Source organism: Bufo bufo, chromosome 10 (assembly GCF_905171765.1).
Source record: "Bufo bufo chromosome 10, aBufBuf1.1, whole genome shotgun sequence".
NCBI lineage: Eukaryota > Metazoa > Chordata > Amphibia > Anura > Bufonidae > Bufo > Bufo bufo.
This window is the reverse complement of record NC_053398.1, coordinates 20,159,390-20,176,619: the sequence shown is the minus strand read 5'-3', so window position 1 is coordinate 20,176,619 and position 17,230 is coordinate 20,159,390. Positions and strand designations below refer to the sequence as shown.

The 17,230-nt window shown below is 45.1% G+C and overlaps 1 protein-coding gene across 5 annotated transcripts in view; it reads left to right on the top strand.

Annotated features, from left to right (window-relative positions):
• Positions 1-17,230, top strand: part of PHF21A (PHD finger protein 21A) — a 153,759-nt gene that overhangs the window by 48,840 nt on the left and 87,689 nt on the right. For all 5 annotated transcript variants that reach the window (XM_040409142.1, XM_040409144.1, XM_040409141.1 and 2 more), the window contains exons 3-4: positions 11,179-11,211; positions 14,560-14,625. In XM_040409142.1, the coding sequence (XP_040265076.1) occupies positions 11,179-11,211; positions 14,560-14,625 (99 nt within the window). The remainder of the gene's footprint in view (positions 1-11,178; positions 11,212-14,559; positions 14,626-17,230) is intronic.

The following is a 17,230-nucleotide window of genomic DNA, read 5'->3' as shown; positions in this document are numbered from 1 at the left end:
TATATATATTTTATTAGCTTAGGGTTCTTTCACACTAGCGGTTTTGTTTTCCGGTATGGAGTTCAGTCACAGGCGCTCAATACCGAAAAAAACGGATCACTAATACTAATGTACTAATGTATTGTTATTGTCCATATTGCCTTCTTTGCTGGATTCATTCATTTTTCAATCACATTATACACTGCCCGTTTCCATGGTTACGACCACCCTGAAATCCATCAGCAGTGGCCATGCTTGCACACTGTAGGAAAAAGCACCAGCCTTATGTGAGCTCTCACGGTCCCGGGCACCAGAGATGCCAGCACTTTTTCCTTTAGTGTACAAGCACGACCACTGCTGATGGATTGCAGGGTGGTCGTAACCATGGAAACTGGCAGTGTATAATGTGATTGAAAAATTAATCAATCCAGTAAAGAAGGGATTATATGGACAATCACAATTCATTAGTAGCTACCTTGTATTAACTTTCTCTACATAATAAATGTCACTTCCTGAAAACGAGACCCCTAACTGTTTCTTTAAAATATTAGACCCATGGCTTAAAGGGGTTGTCTGAGTTATGTAAAAAATAAATAAAGCACTGTAAATCTGATGGTCAGCAATATATATATATGTAAGAGAAAAAAATTATATTGACTCATTTCCCTAGTTCTGTCTGACCCTTTGTTGCAGAGCTGTGGGGGCGTGTAACAACAATCTGCAGTTTTCCTTATGAATATTTGTGCCTTTTCCCTCTCCCTGCTCTTCAAAGGGAATGAATAAAAGTGCTGCCCTGCCTGCAGTCTGACTGCTGGGATACTCATGTTGTATGTGTAGGACTACAAGTCCCAGCTGTATAGTACAATGACATTGGTGATACTCGCAGGATCTTCCCCCTACCTGCTCTTGTGCAATGCTCTGCAGACACTTCCTCACAGCCAGCAGAAGACTCCTCCGGTCTTTGTCAGCTCTGTATCTGCAGGGTGAGAAGAGAGGATCCTGTGCACAGCATTCGTTTCTTCACTGCCTGCAAAAGAGCAAACCCTACAGCTGCTCAGTACCTGAGGCAGAGCCTCCAGACCCAAGTCTGTGCTGCTGATGGTAGAAGGGGTTAAACTTTGCTGAAGAATCCAGTGGGAGGGCAGACAGCTCAGCCAGCAGATTGGGCAGTGTAGGGGGTGTGGCCACATCCTTCAGTGACTGTGTACAGTGGCAGACCTGCTGCTCCTGCTTCCTCATACTTTGGTACAGAACATCATCAGAGCAGGGAGAGAAGATGACATCACAGGTCATGTGATGCTCGGATAATTAGGAGAACAGGGCAACAGGAGATTAAGTGAATTGAAAACCCCTTACATTTGCTTAGTTAGACACATACAAAGAACACTGCATGTTTTTGTCCTGTACACTTTTCATGTCGGCACTTTTCTGTAATATTTCACAGGGCTTGCTTCATCTAGCTAACATGGGGAGAGTGACCACTGCAAAGAGAACTGTGGTAGGAGGAGCAAGCCCTAAGAAACATTGCAGAGCAAAGCATGCTGGGATTGGTTAGAAAACCCCAATAGGAAGCTGATGGAAACAGAAAGTTCTGATGGAAACATCCTGCCAGGGTGCAGTGATGCCGAGAACGGGGGAAGGAAAGTGCTGACCTGAAAAACAAGTACCTGGGGCAAAAATACGCAGTGTTTAGGGTACTAAGTATAGGGATTATTATTTTAATAATAATCCCTATACTGCGAGCTCTGCATACATAAGTAAAATAATAATTTTCGTTCAGTAGAATTTGATAAAACGCTATTTTTATAATATGTAAATTACCTTGCTACCAGCAAGTAGGGCGGCTACTTGCTGGTAGCAGCCGCATCCTCCGATCGTAATGACGCCCCCTCCGCAGTGTGATTGACAGGGCCAGGGAACGGAATCGTTTTCTGCTGGCCCTGCCTGTTTTCATTCAATATCTGGCGCCTGCGCCGCGGCCGTACCTATCTTCAATCTGCGCAGGCGCACTGAGAGGCGGCCACTCACTCGGCCGCTCGCTCCTTAATGCGCCTGCGCCGGGTGTAGATGTGACGTCATCGGCGCAGGCGCATTGAGGATGGAGCGGCCGAGTGAGTGGCCGCCTCTCAGTGCGCCTGCGCAGATTGAAGATGGGTACGGCCGCGGCGCAGGCGCCAGATATTGAATGAAAACGGGCAGGGCCAGCAGAGAAAGATCCCGTCCGCTGGCCCTGTCAATCAACAAGCAGAGGGGGCGTCATTACCATCGGAGGATGCGGCTGCTACCAGCAAGTAGCCGCCCTACTTGCTGGTAGCAAGGTAATTTACATATTATAAAAATAGCGTTTTATCAAATTCTACTGAACGAAAATTATTATTTTACTTATGTATGCAGAGATCGCAGTGTAGGGATTATTATTTAAAAAAAAACAACAAAACGGTTTAGTGGGCTGGCAGAAGCCCTTTAACCCCTTAAGGACTCGGCCCTATTTCACCTTAAGGACTTGGCCATTTTTTGCAAATCTGACCAGTGTCACTTTAAGTGCTCATAACTTTAAAACGCTTTGACTTACCCAGGCCGTTCTGAGATTGTTTTTTCGTCACATATTGTACTTCATGACACTGCTAAAATTGGGTCAAAAAAGTTAATTTTTTTGCATAAAAAAATACAATTTTTACCGAAAATCTAGAAAAATTAGCAAATTTCAAAGTTTCAGTTTCTCTACCTCTGTAATACATAGTAATACCCCCAAAAATTGTGATGACTTTACATTCCCCATATGTCTACTTCATGTTTGCAGCATTTTGGGAATGATATTTTATTTTTTGGGGATGTTACAAGGCTTAGAAGTTTAGAAGCAAATTTTGAAATTTTCAGAAATCTTCAAAATCCCACTTTTTATGGACCAGTTCAGGTTTGAAGTCATATTGTGAGGCTTAGATAATAGAAACCTCCCAAAAATGACCCCATTCTAGAAACTACACCCCTCAAGGTATTCAAAACTGTTTTTTCAAACTTTATTAACCCTTTAGGTCTTCCACAAGAGTTAATGGCAGATGGAGAAACAATTTTGAAATTTAAATATTTTGGAAAATTTTCCAATATAATAAATTTTTTCCAAGAGTAAAACAAGAGTTAACTGCCAAACAAAACTCAAAATGGGTTGCCCTGATTCTGTAGTTTGCAGAAACACCCCATATGTGGTCGTAAACTACTGTTTGGCCAAACGGGAGCACATAGAAGGAGGGGAACACCATATGGGTTTTGGAAGGCAGATTTTGCAGGACTGGTTTTGTTTATACCATGTCCCATTTGAAGCCCCCTGTTGCACCCCTAGAATAGAAATTTCAAAAAAGTGACTCCATCTAAGAAAGTACACCCCTCAAGGTATTCAAAACTGGGTTTACAAACTTTGTTAACCCTTTAGGTGTTCCACAAGAGTTATTGACAGATGGAGAAACAATTTAGAAATTTCTATTTTTTGGAAAATTTTCCAATATAATCAATTTATTCCAGGAGTAAAACAAGGGTTAACTGCCAAACAAAACTTAAAATGGGTTGCCCTGATTCTGTAGTTTGCAGAAACACCCCATATGTGGTCGTAAACTACTATTTGGCTAAACGGCAGGACATAGAAGAAGGGGAACGTCATATGGTTTTTGGAAGGCAGATTTTGCTGGACTGGTTTATTTACATCATGTACCCTTTCAAGCCCCCCTGATGCACCCCTAGAGTAGAAACTCCATAAAAGTGACCCCATCTAGGAAACTACGGGATCAGGTGGTTGTTGTTTTGGGACTATTTTAGGGGTAAATATGATTTTTGGTTGCTCTTCATTACTCTTTTTTGAGGCAATGTAACAAAAAAAAAAAATTTAAAAATTATTTCTACATTCGCTATTTAGTTTTGTGGAACACCTAAAGGGTTAACATAGTTTGTAAAGTAACTTTTGAATACCTTGAGGGGTGTAGTTTCTTAGATGGGGTCACTTTTTTGGAGTTTCTAGTCTAGGCTACATCAGGGGGGGCTTCTAATGGGACATGGTGTAAAAAAAAAAACTGTCCATCAAAATCTGCCTTCCAGAAACCGTATGGAGTTCCCTTCGTTCTATGCCCTGCCGTGCGGCTATATAGCCATTTACGACCACATATGGGGTGTTTCTGCAAACTACAGAATCAGGGCCATAAATATTGAGTTTTGTTTGGCTGTTAACCCTTGCTTTATTACCGGCAAAAAGGATTCAAATGGAAATTTTGCCCAAAAATGGGTGTTTTGGCACCGTTTTTATTTTATATTTTTAACACCGTTCATCCGAGGCGTTTGGTCAAAAGTTATTTTTATAGCGACGACTTTTACGCACGCGACGATGCCCAATATGTATGGCTCTCAGACTTTGGAGACACTAAGCAGGCATCCTAAAAACTGCGGCCCTCCAGATGTTGTAAAACTACAATTCCCACCATGCCCTGCTGATGGCTGTAGGTTGTCTGGGCATGCTGGGAGTTATAGTTTTACAACATCTGGAGGGCCGCAGTTTGAGGATGCCTGCTCTAAAACTAATATTTTTTTGGGGAAAAAAAATTGTTTCCGTGTCTCCAAAGTCTGAGAGCCATAGTTTTTTATGTTCTCTAGTGGACTGTTGGGGATTATAAAAATTTAGTACTCCATGGAAGTGTGATACTCCCTGAAGCAATTGATAATGCAGAGGCCCGGATGATCGGGGCACGTGTCACATTGAGTAGTGGTGTCCTTCCGTATCCCCCTCTTGTGACACACTCTGCATCTTTTTTGGGTTCGTCCTTTCTTTCCAGTATGGGGGACCACACCTGGAAAGTGTTGGCCAGGGACGATCCGGGCGCCTCCAATTCCCGAGGTACTCCGGCCTGCTCTTTCCCGGTCCGAAAAGATCAGGTCTTTGAGGACTGCCTCATAGAATTGGAGGAATGTCCCTGTGCTGCCAGCGCTTCGGGATAGTACAAAAGAGTTGTACATGGCAACCGGTACCAAGTAGACCGCAACTTTTTTGTACCATGCCCGGGTTTTGCGCATGGCGTTATATGGCTTGAGGACTTGATCAGAGAGATCAACTCCTCCCATATACCGATTGTAGTCGACGATACTATCGGGCTTGAGGACCGTTGCCGCGGTACCTCGCACAGGGACTGGGGTGGTGCTGTTACCGTGGATTGTGGACAGCATAAGGACATCCCTCTTGTCCTTATATCTGACCAGCAACAGGTTTCCACTGGTAAGTGCATGGGTCTCACCCCTGGGGATAGGTACCTGGAGGGGGTGGGCAGGGAGGCCGCGTTGATTTTTCCGCACGGTCCCACAAGCGAACGTGGATCTGGCGGCAAGGGACCTGAACAAGGGAATGCTGGTATAAAAGTTGTCCACGTACAAGTGGTAACCGTTATCCAGCAGTGGGTACATAAGGTCCCACACGAGTTTCCCGGTAACACCCAGAGTGGGGGGACATTCTGGGGGTTGAATCCGGGAATCTCGCCCCTCGTACACACGAAATTTGTAAGTGTACCCTGAGGTACTTTCACAAATTTTGTATAGCTTCACGCCATACCTCGCCCGCTTTGTGGGAATATATTGGCGGAAACTGAGTCTCCCCTTGAACGCAACGAGAGACTCGTCAACCGCGACCTCCCTTCCAGGTACGTAGGCCTGCTGAAATGTGGCCCCAAAGTGATCGATGAACGGCCGTATCTTATACAGCCGGTCATAGGCAGGATCACCTCGGGGTGGACATGCTGCATTATCGGAATAATGCAGACATTTCCGGATGGCCTCAAACCGGGGACGTGTCATAACCATACTGTACAGTGGGGTTTGGTATAGGACGTCCCCACTCCAGTATTGTCTGACACTGGGTTTTTGGACTAGACCCATATGCAGCACGAGGCCCCAAAATGTCCTCATCTCGGCTGCACTGACCGGCGTCCAGCCACCGGGTCTAGCCAAAAATGAGCCTGGGTTTTGAGCGACGAACTGTTGGGCGTACAGATTCGTCTGCTCCACCATCAGATTCACCAGTGGGTTACTGAAAAAAAAACTAAAATAGTCAATTTCAGTAAACCCCACTGTGGGATTCTGGATTCCAGGATTGCCAGCAAAATCCGGAATCTCAGGCTCAAAGTCCACTGGGGGACACCAGCTAAGTTCATCGGCAGGGGGCTCTGGTGGACTTACTTGGTGGGCCGGGAAACCAGTACGAACCCCAGGGCGGCTCGTACTAGGGTGGGCCACAGGATCCCTAGCATGTGAGGCCCCTGGCTCCGCCTGGCGGCGTCTCCGCCGCCTTGGTGGCTCATCGTCATCCGATGATGATGAGGAGGATGCGGATGACAAAAGGAACGTGGGGTCATCCTCATCCTCACTGGGGCTCTCGGAGTCGGAGGCAATCTGGGCGTATGCCTCCTCGGCCGAGAACATCCGGCGGGCCATGGGTGTGTGTGCGTGTATGTGTGCGTGTGTGGCAAACTTTATTATATGTGCGTGTGTGTGGGGGCAACGGGTGTTCGCGTACTAAATAAGGAAAAAAAAGGGGCAAGTGTTAGAAGAAAAAAAAAAAAAGTTCAAAGTTGCTGATCAGCGGTGGGGCGGGCGATGCACTAACAGTGGCCGGACAAAAAAAAGTGGCGGACAGTCAGCGCACGCAGAAAAAAAAAAAAAAAAAAAGTGGTGAAGGGGGGGGGGGGGGGGGGGGGGGCTGGTGAGGTGGGGGCTGGTGGTGGTGGGGAGCTGGTGGGGGGGGGGGGCAAGTGGCAGGGGGGCAAGTGGCAGGGGGGGGTCTGGGGTCTGATAGATGGATCAGAAAGAAAGAAAAGAAAGTTTAGTAAAAGTTTTTTTTTTTCCTAACTTTTCCCTTCTTTCCCTTCCTAACGGTGCCTCTCCCTCACTGACCCTAACCTACCTGGGTGGCGATGGGTGCAGGAGGGTGATGGATTACGATTAGGGGGACTCAGGAGCTGGACGCTGGACGGTGCTGCACGGTCAGGGTGCTGGACAGGAAGAGGAGGGGAGAGAGGAGCGCAGGAAGTTTGAATCTCGCGCCTCTCTCCCCTGCACCAATCAGCACCCTGGACAGCGGCGTTCAGCACCAGGGCCAGCACCGCCTCTCCAAATCCTCGGACTGCGATAGGTGGTGTATAATTACGCCACCGATCGCAGTCTTTTTCCGGTTCATCGGGTCACAGGACACCCGAATGGACCGGAAACGCAGAAAACCGCAGGTCTGAATTGACCTGCGTTTTTCTGCGATCGTCGATACGGGGGGGTCAAATGACCCCCCCCTGCATTGTTACGGGATGCCGGCTGAATGATTTCAGCCGAAATCCCGTTCCGATTAACCCCCGCGGCGCCGGAATAGCAAATTAAAGCCATGACGTACCGGTACGTCATGGGTCCTTAAGGATTCGGGAACCATGCCATACCGGTACGTCCTAAGTCCTTAAGGGGTTAAGAGGTTGTTGTTTTTTTTTCTATTGCTGACCTATCCACAGGATAGGTCATCAACATCATATTGTCGGGCTTACGACACCCAGCACCCCCACTGATGAACTCTATGAGGAGACAGCACGTGCCTTCTCTTTTCCTGCTCTGCTGCTGTATGTCTATGGGACAGCAGCAACGGACAGGAAGGGAGATGGCACGTGCGAGTGTCTGACCCGCACCAATATGATATTGATGACATATACTGAGGATAGGTCATCAATAGAAAAGGTCCGGACAACCCCTTTAAGTATGAATGCACTTTGGTGAAATGAATAAAGAAAGGCAATCCAGTGTCGGTTAGTTTTGAGTGGTATACCGATGTCCAAGATATACCGCGATATCACCATTTCCTAATAAAAGCTAGTTCTGTTTACTGAATAAAGGTGTCTCTTATTCAGTCTATATCCGCTCAGGCTCATCATGTGTTCAGCGGCCCCTTGGGGCCACAAGGAGATGTTCTATTTAGGGGGGGGTCTAAACTTTGTATCCCCCCCCATACAGTATAATGTCTCCTTGTGGCCCCCATACTATGTATTATATTATATTGTATTATACTGTATGGGCAGGGCCACAAGGCGACATTATACTGTATGGGCAGGGCCACAAGGAGACATTATACTGTATGGGCGCCACAACTTGTAACCCCCATGTCTTCTTGTTACCCCCATGCTGCATAATGTCTCCTTGTGGCCCTAAGTGTTTTTTCTTCTAAATGGGTATCTATCGCTATATATATCATTATTGCGATATTTTTTTATGTCGCCCATATTCTTTTACTTCTCACTGCAGACCCTTGACATTGATGTGTATGGGGGGGGGGGGGGGGGCTGGTATGTATGCCTTAGTTTTATTGCTTGTTTAGTGTTGACTTGAAAATGCAAGAATGCATTTTTTTTTTTTGTTGATTTCCTCTTACAAAGTTCATTGTGGCCCAATAGAATTTAATATGAAAAAAAAAATAAAAAAAATTGAACATAAAAAAAAATCGGGAGTGAACCTTCTTAAGATGCTAAATAAAATATTTTATATGTAGGTTAATCTGAGCTTAGTATCTTGCAGGAAAGCTGCACATTTGCCTCAGTCGGTCTGGTTCTTTTTGGTTTTATTCTAGGTTGCCTTTTGTGTAAATGTATAGTGTCCTAATGTATGTCATTATTATTTTTTTTTCCTAGCAATGGTTAGATGTGGAATTATTCATGAAAATTCAAGACCATAACTTTATGTGCAGGAGACAAGGACAAATATGGGTCTGGATAATGCAATCGGTGTTACATCTTGGGGAAAAAAAACCTTTAAGGGTCCATTCACGCGTCCGCAAAATGGGTCCGCATCCATTCCGCAATTTTGCGGAACGGGTGCAGACTCATTCATTTTCAATGGGGCCGGAATGTGCTGTCCGCATTTGCGGATCCGCTCTTGCGCATCCGTGCTTCCGTTTCCGCCAAAAAATAGAACTTGACCTATTCTTGTCCGCAATTGCGGACAAGATTAGGCATTTTCTATTATAGTGCCGGCGATGTGTGGTCCGCAAATTGCGGAATCCACATTGCCAGTGTCCGTGTTTTGCGGATCCGCAGAACACTTACGGACGTGTGAATGGACCCTTAATGGATTGTCTCATAAGAGGACACAAGAGGACACAGTTTTAAATTAGAGGGGCAAAGGTTTAAAAGTAATATAAGGAAGTATTACTTTACTGAGAGAGTAGTGGATGCATGGAATAGCCTTCCTGCAGAAGTGGTAGCTGCAAATACAGTGAAGGGTTTTAAGCATGCATGGGATAGGCATAAGGCCATCCTTTATATAAGATAGGGCCGGGGGCTATCCATAGTATTTAGTATATTGGGCAGACTAGATGGGCCAAATGGTTCTTATCTGCCGACACATTCTATGTTTCTATGTTTATGTTTCTATATCGGCCATTCATGACCAGGATGGGAATAACCACAGTGAGCAGCAGCCAAGGAACTGAGCAGCCTGCACCTCAATGTTTCCTTAGCACCCATAGTAATGTATGAGAACTACACCGCTTCAGTAATTCTATAGTTAGGCTGAGTTCACACGAGCGTGTCCGGATGAGTTGCGGCAAACCTGCGCGAGTAGGTACCCAATTGCAGTCAGTTTTGACTGCAATTGCGTTCCGTTCAGTTTTTATCGCGCGGGTGCAATGCGTTTTGCACGCGCGTGATAAAAAACTGACTGTGGTACCCAGACCCGAACTTCTTCACTGAAGTTCAGGTTTGGGATCGGTGCTGTGTAGATGTTATTATTTTCCCTTATAACATGGCTATAAGGGAAAATATTAGCATTCTTTAATACAGAATGCTTAGTAGGTGGTCAATTGAGGGTTAAAAAATATAAAATAATTAACTCACCTTCTCCTCTTGATCGCGTAGCTGCCGGTCTCTTCTTACTACTTTAATCATGAGCTGCCGGCTAAAGGACCTGTGGTGACGTCAGATCACATGGTCCATCACCGTGGAGAAGGTGAGTTAATTATTTTTTATTTTTTAACCCTCAATTGACCACCTACTAAGCATTCTGTATTTAAGAATGCTATTATTTTCCTTTATAACCATGTTATAAGGGAAAATAATACAGTGAATAGACTGTCACCTAGCAACCGTGCGTGAAAATCGCACCGCATCCGCACTTGATTGCGGATGCTTGTGATTTTCACTAAGCCCCATTCACTTCTATGGGGCCTGCGTTGCGTGAAAAACGCACAATATAGAGCATGCTGCGATTTTCACGCAACGCATAAGTGATGCGTGAAAATCACCGCTCATGTGCACAGCCCCATAAAAGTGAATGGGTCGGGATTCAGTGCGGGTGCAATGTGTTCACCTCACGCATTGCACCCGCGCGGAAATCTCGCCCGTGTGAACTCCGCCTTACAGAAACTCTGCTCCGTGTTTGTGGAGCTCCCATTCACTGCTGTTGGAGTTAGGCAGGGAGATCCGGCTTCCGGTTCCGGCACAGAATGCTGGGAATTATCCAGACACAAACCACAGAGTGCAGCGGTTTCTGTCCTACCAACTGTCTGCATTTTTCCCGGATTGCTGCCGGATCTTCGCTAGACCCCATTATAGTTAATGTGGCTAGTGGGCATTCCGGTAGCATCCGGCAGTGCCGGATCTGGAGAACTCCGGAATTGCTGCTACTGACGTGAAACTAGCCTTACTGAAAGAGCGCAACATCAGCTGCTTGGATGTTTCCGTAACTCCATCCGGTGCTTACTGTGGTTATTTCCATCTCTGCCATGAAATGTTGAGTGGCGACAACTCAGTTAATCTTTCAAAGTACGATTCTCAGAGAAAGAGACTTGGACTACTATACAGCTGTAACCGAGCCCCCATAATACCATGTAAACTTCAGATTCTGTCAAAAATGTGGGACAACAGAACGCTATTTTGTCCAGAAAAATGGCGGGTTGTATGATATGCCCGTCATGTGATGTACCTGGTGCATGTGTTATTTTAGTTGTTCTCCTATAACGGAGACAAACTATAAAGTGTGCCAGTGTGAACACTGCCAAAGTCGTCTAAAGACCAAATCTCTGAGCAGATTAGCAATAGTTAGTCTCCTTTGTGTAAAGTGCATTAATTAAAGATAATGGTTCCATAAATGTCTTTTATCGTTTGTTAACACTGAAGAAATAATTTTTAATTCGTTTTTTACTTTTTTCAACAGAAATTGGTTGCTCAAATGAAGCAAGATCCACAGGTAAAAATTCTTTATCTTTTCTTAATTAAAAATACTTGGGTCTTTGGAGTACATTGTATTATTAATAGATGTTTCTGATTTCCCGACTTGTCTGTTTTAGTAAATACTTGTATTCCGCATGAAAAAGCTGTTCTGGAGCATATTTTATTAGAATTCTGAGTTGGGCTGTTCCTCTGTTATTCCTCCTGAATATTAATGAATAAGTTGATAACTTGGCGTTACCATCCCTTTTTTTTCATAGGGGCATGTCCCTACATAGTTTGGCACCAGTCAGCGCTGATTGGACAGTGACAGACCGTAAAACAGCACACCCCCAATTGATAACATTAATTTATTAATACATTTCTAGGATGAATAACAGAAGAACAGCCTTAGGGTACTTTCACACTTACGTTTTTCTTTTCCGGCATAGAGTTCCGTCCTAGGGGCTCTATACCGGAAAAGAACTGATCAGTTTTATCCCTATGCATTCTGAATGGAGCGCAGTCCGTTTAGGATGCATCAGGATGTCTTCAGTTCAAGGGTTTCTGTCACCCCATTAAACAGTTTTTTTTTTTTTTTTCATTAATAATAATCCCTATAGTGCGATCTCTTGATACATAATAAAATTAATCATTTTGATTCAGTAGATTTAGCTAAAAAACGATTTTTAAAATATGCTAATTACCTTGCTACCAGCAAGTAGGGCGGCTACTTGCTGGTAGCTGCCGCATCCTCCGTTCGTAATAACGCCCCCTCGGCATGCTGATTGACAGGGCCAGGGAAGGGAATCCTTCTCTGCTGGCGCTGTTCGAATTCGAAATCTCGCGCCTGCGCCGTACCTGGCTTCAATCGGCGCAGGCGCACTGAGAGGCGGCCGCTCGCTCGACCGCTCCATCCTCAATGCGCCTGCGTCGATGACGTCATCGCATACACCCGGAAGAGAAGACGCCGGCGTCTTCTCTTCCGGGTGTATGCGATGACGTCATCGACGCAGGCGCATTGAGGATGGAGCGGTCGAGCGAGCGGCCGCCTCTCAGTGCGCCTGCGCCGATTGAAGCCAGGTACGGCGCAGGCGCGAGATTTCGAATTCGAACAGCGCCAGCAGAGAAGGATTCCCTTCCCTGGCCCTGTCAATCAGCATGCCGAGGGGGCGTTATTACGAACGGAGGATGCGGCAGCTACCAGCAAGTAGCCGCCCTACTTGCTGGTAGCAAGGTAATTAGCATATTTTAAAAATCGTTTTTTAGCTAAATCTACTGAATCAAAATGATTAATTTTATTATGTATCAAGAGATCGCACTATAGGGATTATTTTTAATGAAAAAAAAAAAAAACTGTTTAATGGGGTGACAGAAACCCTTTCAGTCTTTTTGACTGATCAGGACAGAGCTAATACCGCAGCATGCTACGGTTTGATCTCCGGTCAAAAAAACTGAAGACTTGTCTATTTTTTCCATAGAAATGTATTAGTGCCGGATCCGTCCTTCCGGTCTGCGCATGCGATGGAACTGCTTGCCGGATCACCCTGCCGCAAGTGTGAAAATAGCCTAACACCGTTTTAAGAAAATATGTTCCAGTATGGTTATTTTATTAAGAATACCACAGTTTACTAAAACGGACATGTCAGGAATTCTGAGAGGTCCTTAAATGAATGACTTAAAATAAATCTAATGTGGATATGCATTAAGCTACTTTCACACTCGTGTTTGGTGCGGATCCATCATGGATCTGCACAGACAGATCCGTTTAGATAATACAAACATCTGTATCTGTTCAGAACGGATCAGTTTGTATTCTCTTTAAAGGGAACCTGTCACATCAAAAATGCATCTACACCAGCCAGCAGTACCTCATAGTAGCCCGCAGCCTGTTGCTAATCATACGTTTCATCCTGTTGTCCGATGCTGCGTAAGTTCAAAAAACGCAGTTTTATTCTCTATCAGCGCTATAGTGCCGGCCAACTTGAAGTCAAGGGGGCAGCAGCCTCCTTGCTTCAAGTCAAGGTAACCACGCCCCCTAACCGTCCCCTCTTGCCTAAGAGTGACAGCCTGCAGTGCGGGCGCGATTCCCCAAGTCTCGCGCATGTGCGGTGCGCTCTGTAGTAATGAGCTATCCTATCTCCTGCTGCCGCTGTTAGCCAGGTTTGACTTCAAGCTGGCCGGCACTATAGCTCAGATAGAGAATAAAACTGCGTTTTTTGAACTTGCGCAGCGTCGGACAACCGCATAAAACATATGATTATTAACAGTCTGCGGGCTACTATGAGGTACTGCTGGCGGGTGTAAATGCATTTTTTAGGTGACAGGTTCCCTTTAACATAGCCAAGACGGATCAGTCTTAAACACCATTGAAAGTCAATAGAGGACGGATCCGTTTTCTATTGTGCTAGATTGTGTCATAGAAAACTGATCCGTCCCGATTTATTTACATTGTGTGCCAGGATGGATCCGTTTGGCTCAGTTTCGTCAGACGGACACCAAAACGCTGCAGGCAGTGTTTTGGTGTCCGCCTCCAGAGCGGAATGGAGACGGAACGGAGGCAAACTGATGCATTCTGAGCGGATCCTTTTCCATTCAGAATGCATTAAGGCAAAACTGATCAGTTCTGGACCGCTTGTGAGAGCCCTGAATGGATCTCGCAAACGGAAAGCCAAAATGCCAGTGTGAAAGTAGATTTAAAGTCTAGCTACACTTTACATAAACTTTTGATGTCATATTGACCTCTCAAAGGTTTTGATTGGTTAGTGTCCTAGTACAGAGATCCTGCCATTCACTAAAACGTGGTTTAAAAAGAGATCATCAAGCGCTGTCTGTCTTCGCTGCTGAAGAGGGAATGAAGATGCCTCAATAGAAAGTGTATGAAAAGGGAAACAGTAACACCCGGGTGGCAATTTATCCATAAACTTCTAATAGGAATAATTGAGAGCACAGCATAGTTATGAGAAAAGAAGGTCCAGAATTGTCATTACATGAGGAATGCAAGTAGTTACTAGAACAGACATGTCAGGGGAGGTGAAGGGTTAGCAATATACGGGCACTGGCCGTGTGCACTCCGTGCTGCTGAAACGGACCCATTGACTTGAATAAGTCCGTGATCCGCAAGATACGGAAACAGTTAGGATATGTCCTACCTTTTGTGGAACAGGGATCGGAATCTCACGGAAACACTACAAAGCGCTTCCGAGGGCTTTCAGGTCCGTGCCTCCGCACCGCAAAAGACAAGACATGTCCTATCTTTTGCGGATCACAGACCCATTCAAGTCAGCGGAGTTCGCGTCTGGTGCCCTGCGTTGCGGACCGCACCCCTACGTACAAGTGTTGATTATGCTATTGCATCCAGGTACATATGAATATATTTTCTCTTTAGAATGCAGACTTGAAGAAACAGCTCCATGAACTCCAAGCCAAAATCACATCACTGAGTGAAAAGCAGGCAAGTTCAATATTGTTTTGTTTTTTTTATTTATTTTGAAGACCATTAAGTGCTCTTATGTTTGTGTAGTGCCACTTATATAGTCTATATTTCTTAGCCGATCAGTGTTACTGCATGTTCCCTTTGGGAAGTAATTAAAGGGGCTCTTGATGATGTAAAAACTCACTTGACCCACCAAGTCTTACATTTTTGAAACGTGCTCTGTTGTCATTTGTTTCCCAAGTTGAGATATCAGAAAGTGCAGAAGTCTCGAAAGGGTGGGTTCATTTATGCATTTACATTCAAAAGGTACGGTACATGGACAATCCACATACATTGAAGTCCATACCCACTATCATGTGTCTTCATCATGGCCACCTGGAGTGTTTAGGTGGTGAATTCATAGAGACTCCTGGAGCTGTGGTCTCCAACCTGTGTCCTTCTAGATTTTGCAGAACCTCCAGCATGCTCTGACGGCCACAGTCATTCGGGGCATACTGGGAGCTGTAGTTCCACAACAGCTGGTGAGCCACAGATTGGAAACCCGTTGTCTTATCCTTTTCTGACTTACACTGAATACATTGGTGTCATGCAGAGCTATCAATCAATATATTGTACTTGTCAGCATAGAGGGAAAAATGGCTTTGTTTTTTTTCTATTTTCCAGATGGAACATAGCGATTAATACATCACAAGCGCCACATATCAAAGTTCTCTTCTTGTCATTGTCTGCATGTTTTCACGTTTGAGAGTTTTGTAGAACAGATTGGTACAAAGTGCTACTTTGCAGTGATTAATGTAATGAACTGTGTTTTACCGAGGAGGGGTAACTGAGTCGGGTAAATGAATGTGTTTCTGGGTGTGTCCAAATGAAACGTCTCGCAGGAGTGGATGCTGTCATTTACAAGACAGAAAATGGATGTCTGTCTTCTAGTATTCAGTAGTAGATGTAAGAAAGCTTTGATATTAAAAGGGTTGTCTCCTAGGGATCAGCAACCTTAGGCACCCCAGCTGTCCTGAAACTACAGCTATGGGAGTTATAAGAACAGCCGAACAAGTTTGCATGCTGGGAGTTGTAGTTCCACAGCAGCTGTAGTGACGAAGGTTGCTGATCTCTGCCCTATCCTGTAAAGTGTCTTATTGGCAGTGGTCCAGCAGCCAGGACCCCATGATCATGAGAACTGGGGCCTGTTCTTCCCTGTTTGAATACAGTGGTGGTTAAGCATGTGCACTGCTGATCAATGCAGCTCCATGGGGCTGCCGGAGGTAACCCACCGATTGTACCCCACTATCTCCAGCAGTGCTATAGAGTTGAATGAAGCAACAGACAGGCTGCGCATCGCTGTCCTCTTGATTGGCAGATTGGACCCCTGCTAATCAGACACTTATCCCCTTATTGTTCAAGTTCTTTTTTATTTAGGGAAACTGTGGGAGCCTATTAAAATAAACTTAAACCTACCCTTCTGCGCCCCCTCCAATCCAGTGCTGCCTCTCTCCCCTTCCCCAGGCTGCAGTCTGTGACGTAGTGTTTTTGTTGCAGTGGTGGTGATCTGTTTACTGCTGCAGCCAGTCGCTAGCAGTCAGCAGTCTCTTGATCAACCCCCTTAACATTTTGGCAAATGTAATGGAAGGGGTTTTACCATCATATTAATCACCTGTCCTGTGGGTAGGTGATAAACGTATGATTGTGGGAGGGTCCGACTGCTGAGAACCCCACCAATCACAAAAACAGTGGTCCCCTGTGTGAATGGAGTGGAAGTGCGCATCCGTGACCACCAGTCCCTTCACTTGTATGGTACTGCAAAGTGCAGCATTCTGCCATCTCTACCTGTCCTATGATAGTACGTGGAGCAGTGGTCACACACATACACTGCCGCTTCATTCACACAGAGGATTCATGGACCCCCATTTTCATGATAGGTGGGGGTCCCAGCAATAAGACCACCAGTGGTCATACTTCTATCACCTATCCTGTGGATAAGTCATAAATATTCATGGAAAATCCCTTTTGATGAAATCTGTCAGAAAATTAAAGGGGCTGGCTACTGTTGATCAGTGTGTTTATTAGACGACCATCTGTTGCGTTTTTTCCTGTAGCCTTTGATGTTCTGCCCCATTTTCTATATTTCATAAGGTACGCCCCTTTTGTTGGCAAGTCTTTTGTTCTGGCCATAAAATGGCGGCTGGACGATCGTGACCAGGCAAATCCCTTAGTCTCCTCCATTCAAATACACCACACCTGCCATCTGCACTTGCTCTATTGGGAGTTTAGTGCAGGTACAGTGTGATTTAATGGGGAGGCATTGTGATGTGTCTGGTCACATGACCCCCATGAAACCGTGGAAAGGGGAAAAATGTTGAGCCTTTTGATTTGCAGTTCTGTGCCTTTATCCCAATTACTTAATGGGACACCAGGCTTCGGGATCCCCTCGCGTGCGACCTGTATTATAATCTTTGTCTATTTTCAGAAAATCGATGGGCTTGTGTGGAATTTACTAGATGATGATGATGATGATTATTATTTTTAGATTTTTTATTTTTTTTTGTGGTTTAAGCAACACAGGAAATTGTTGGATATTTTAGGTTTTACAATCTCTCTTAATTTCATTGTGACCTTTTGAACACCA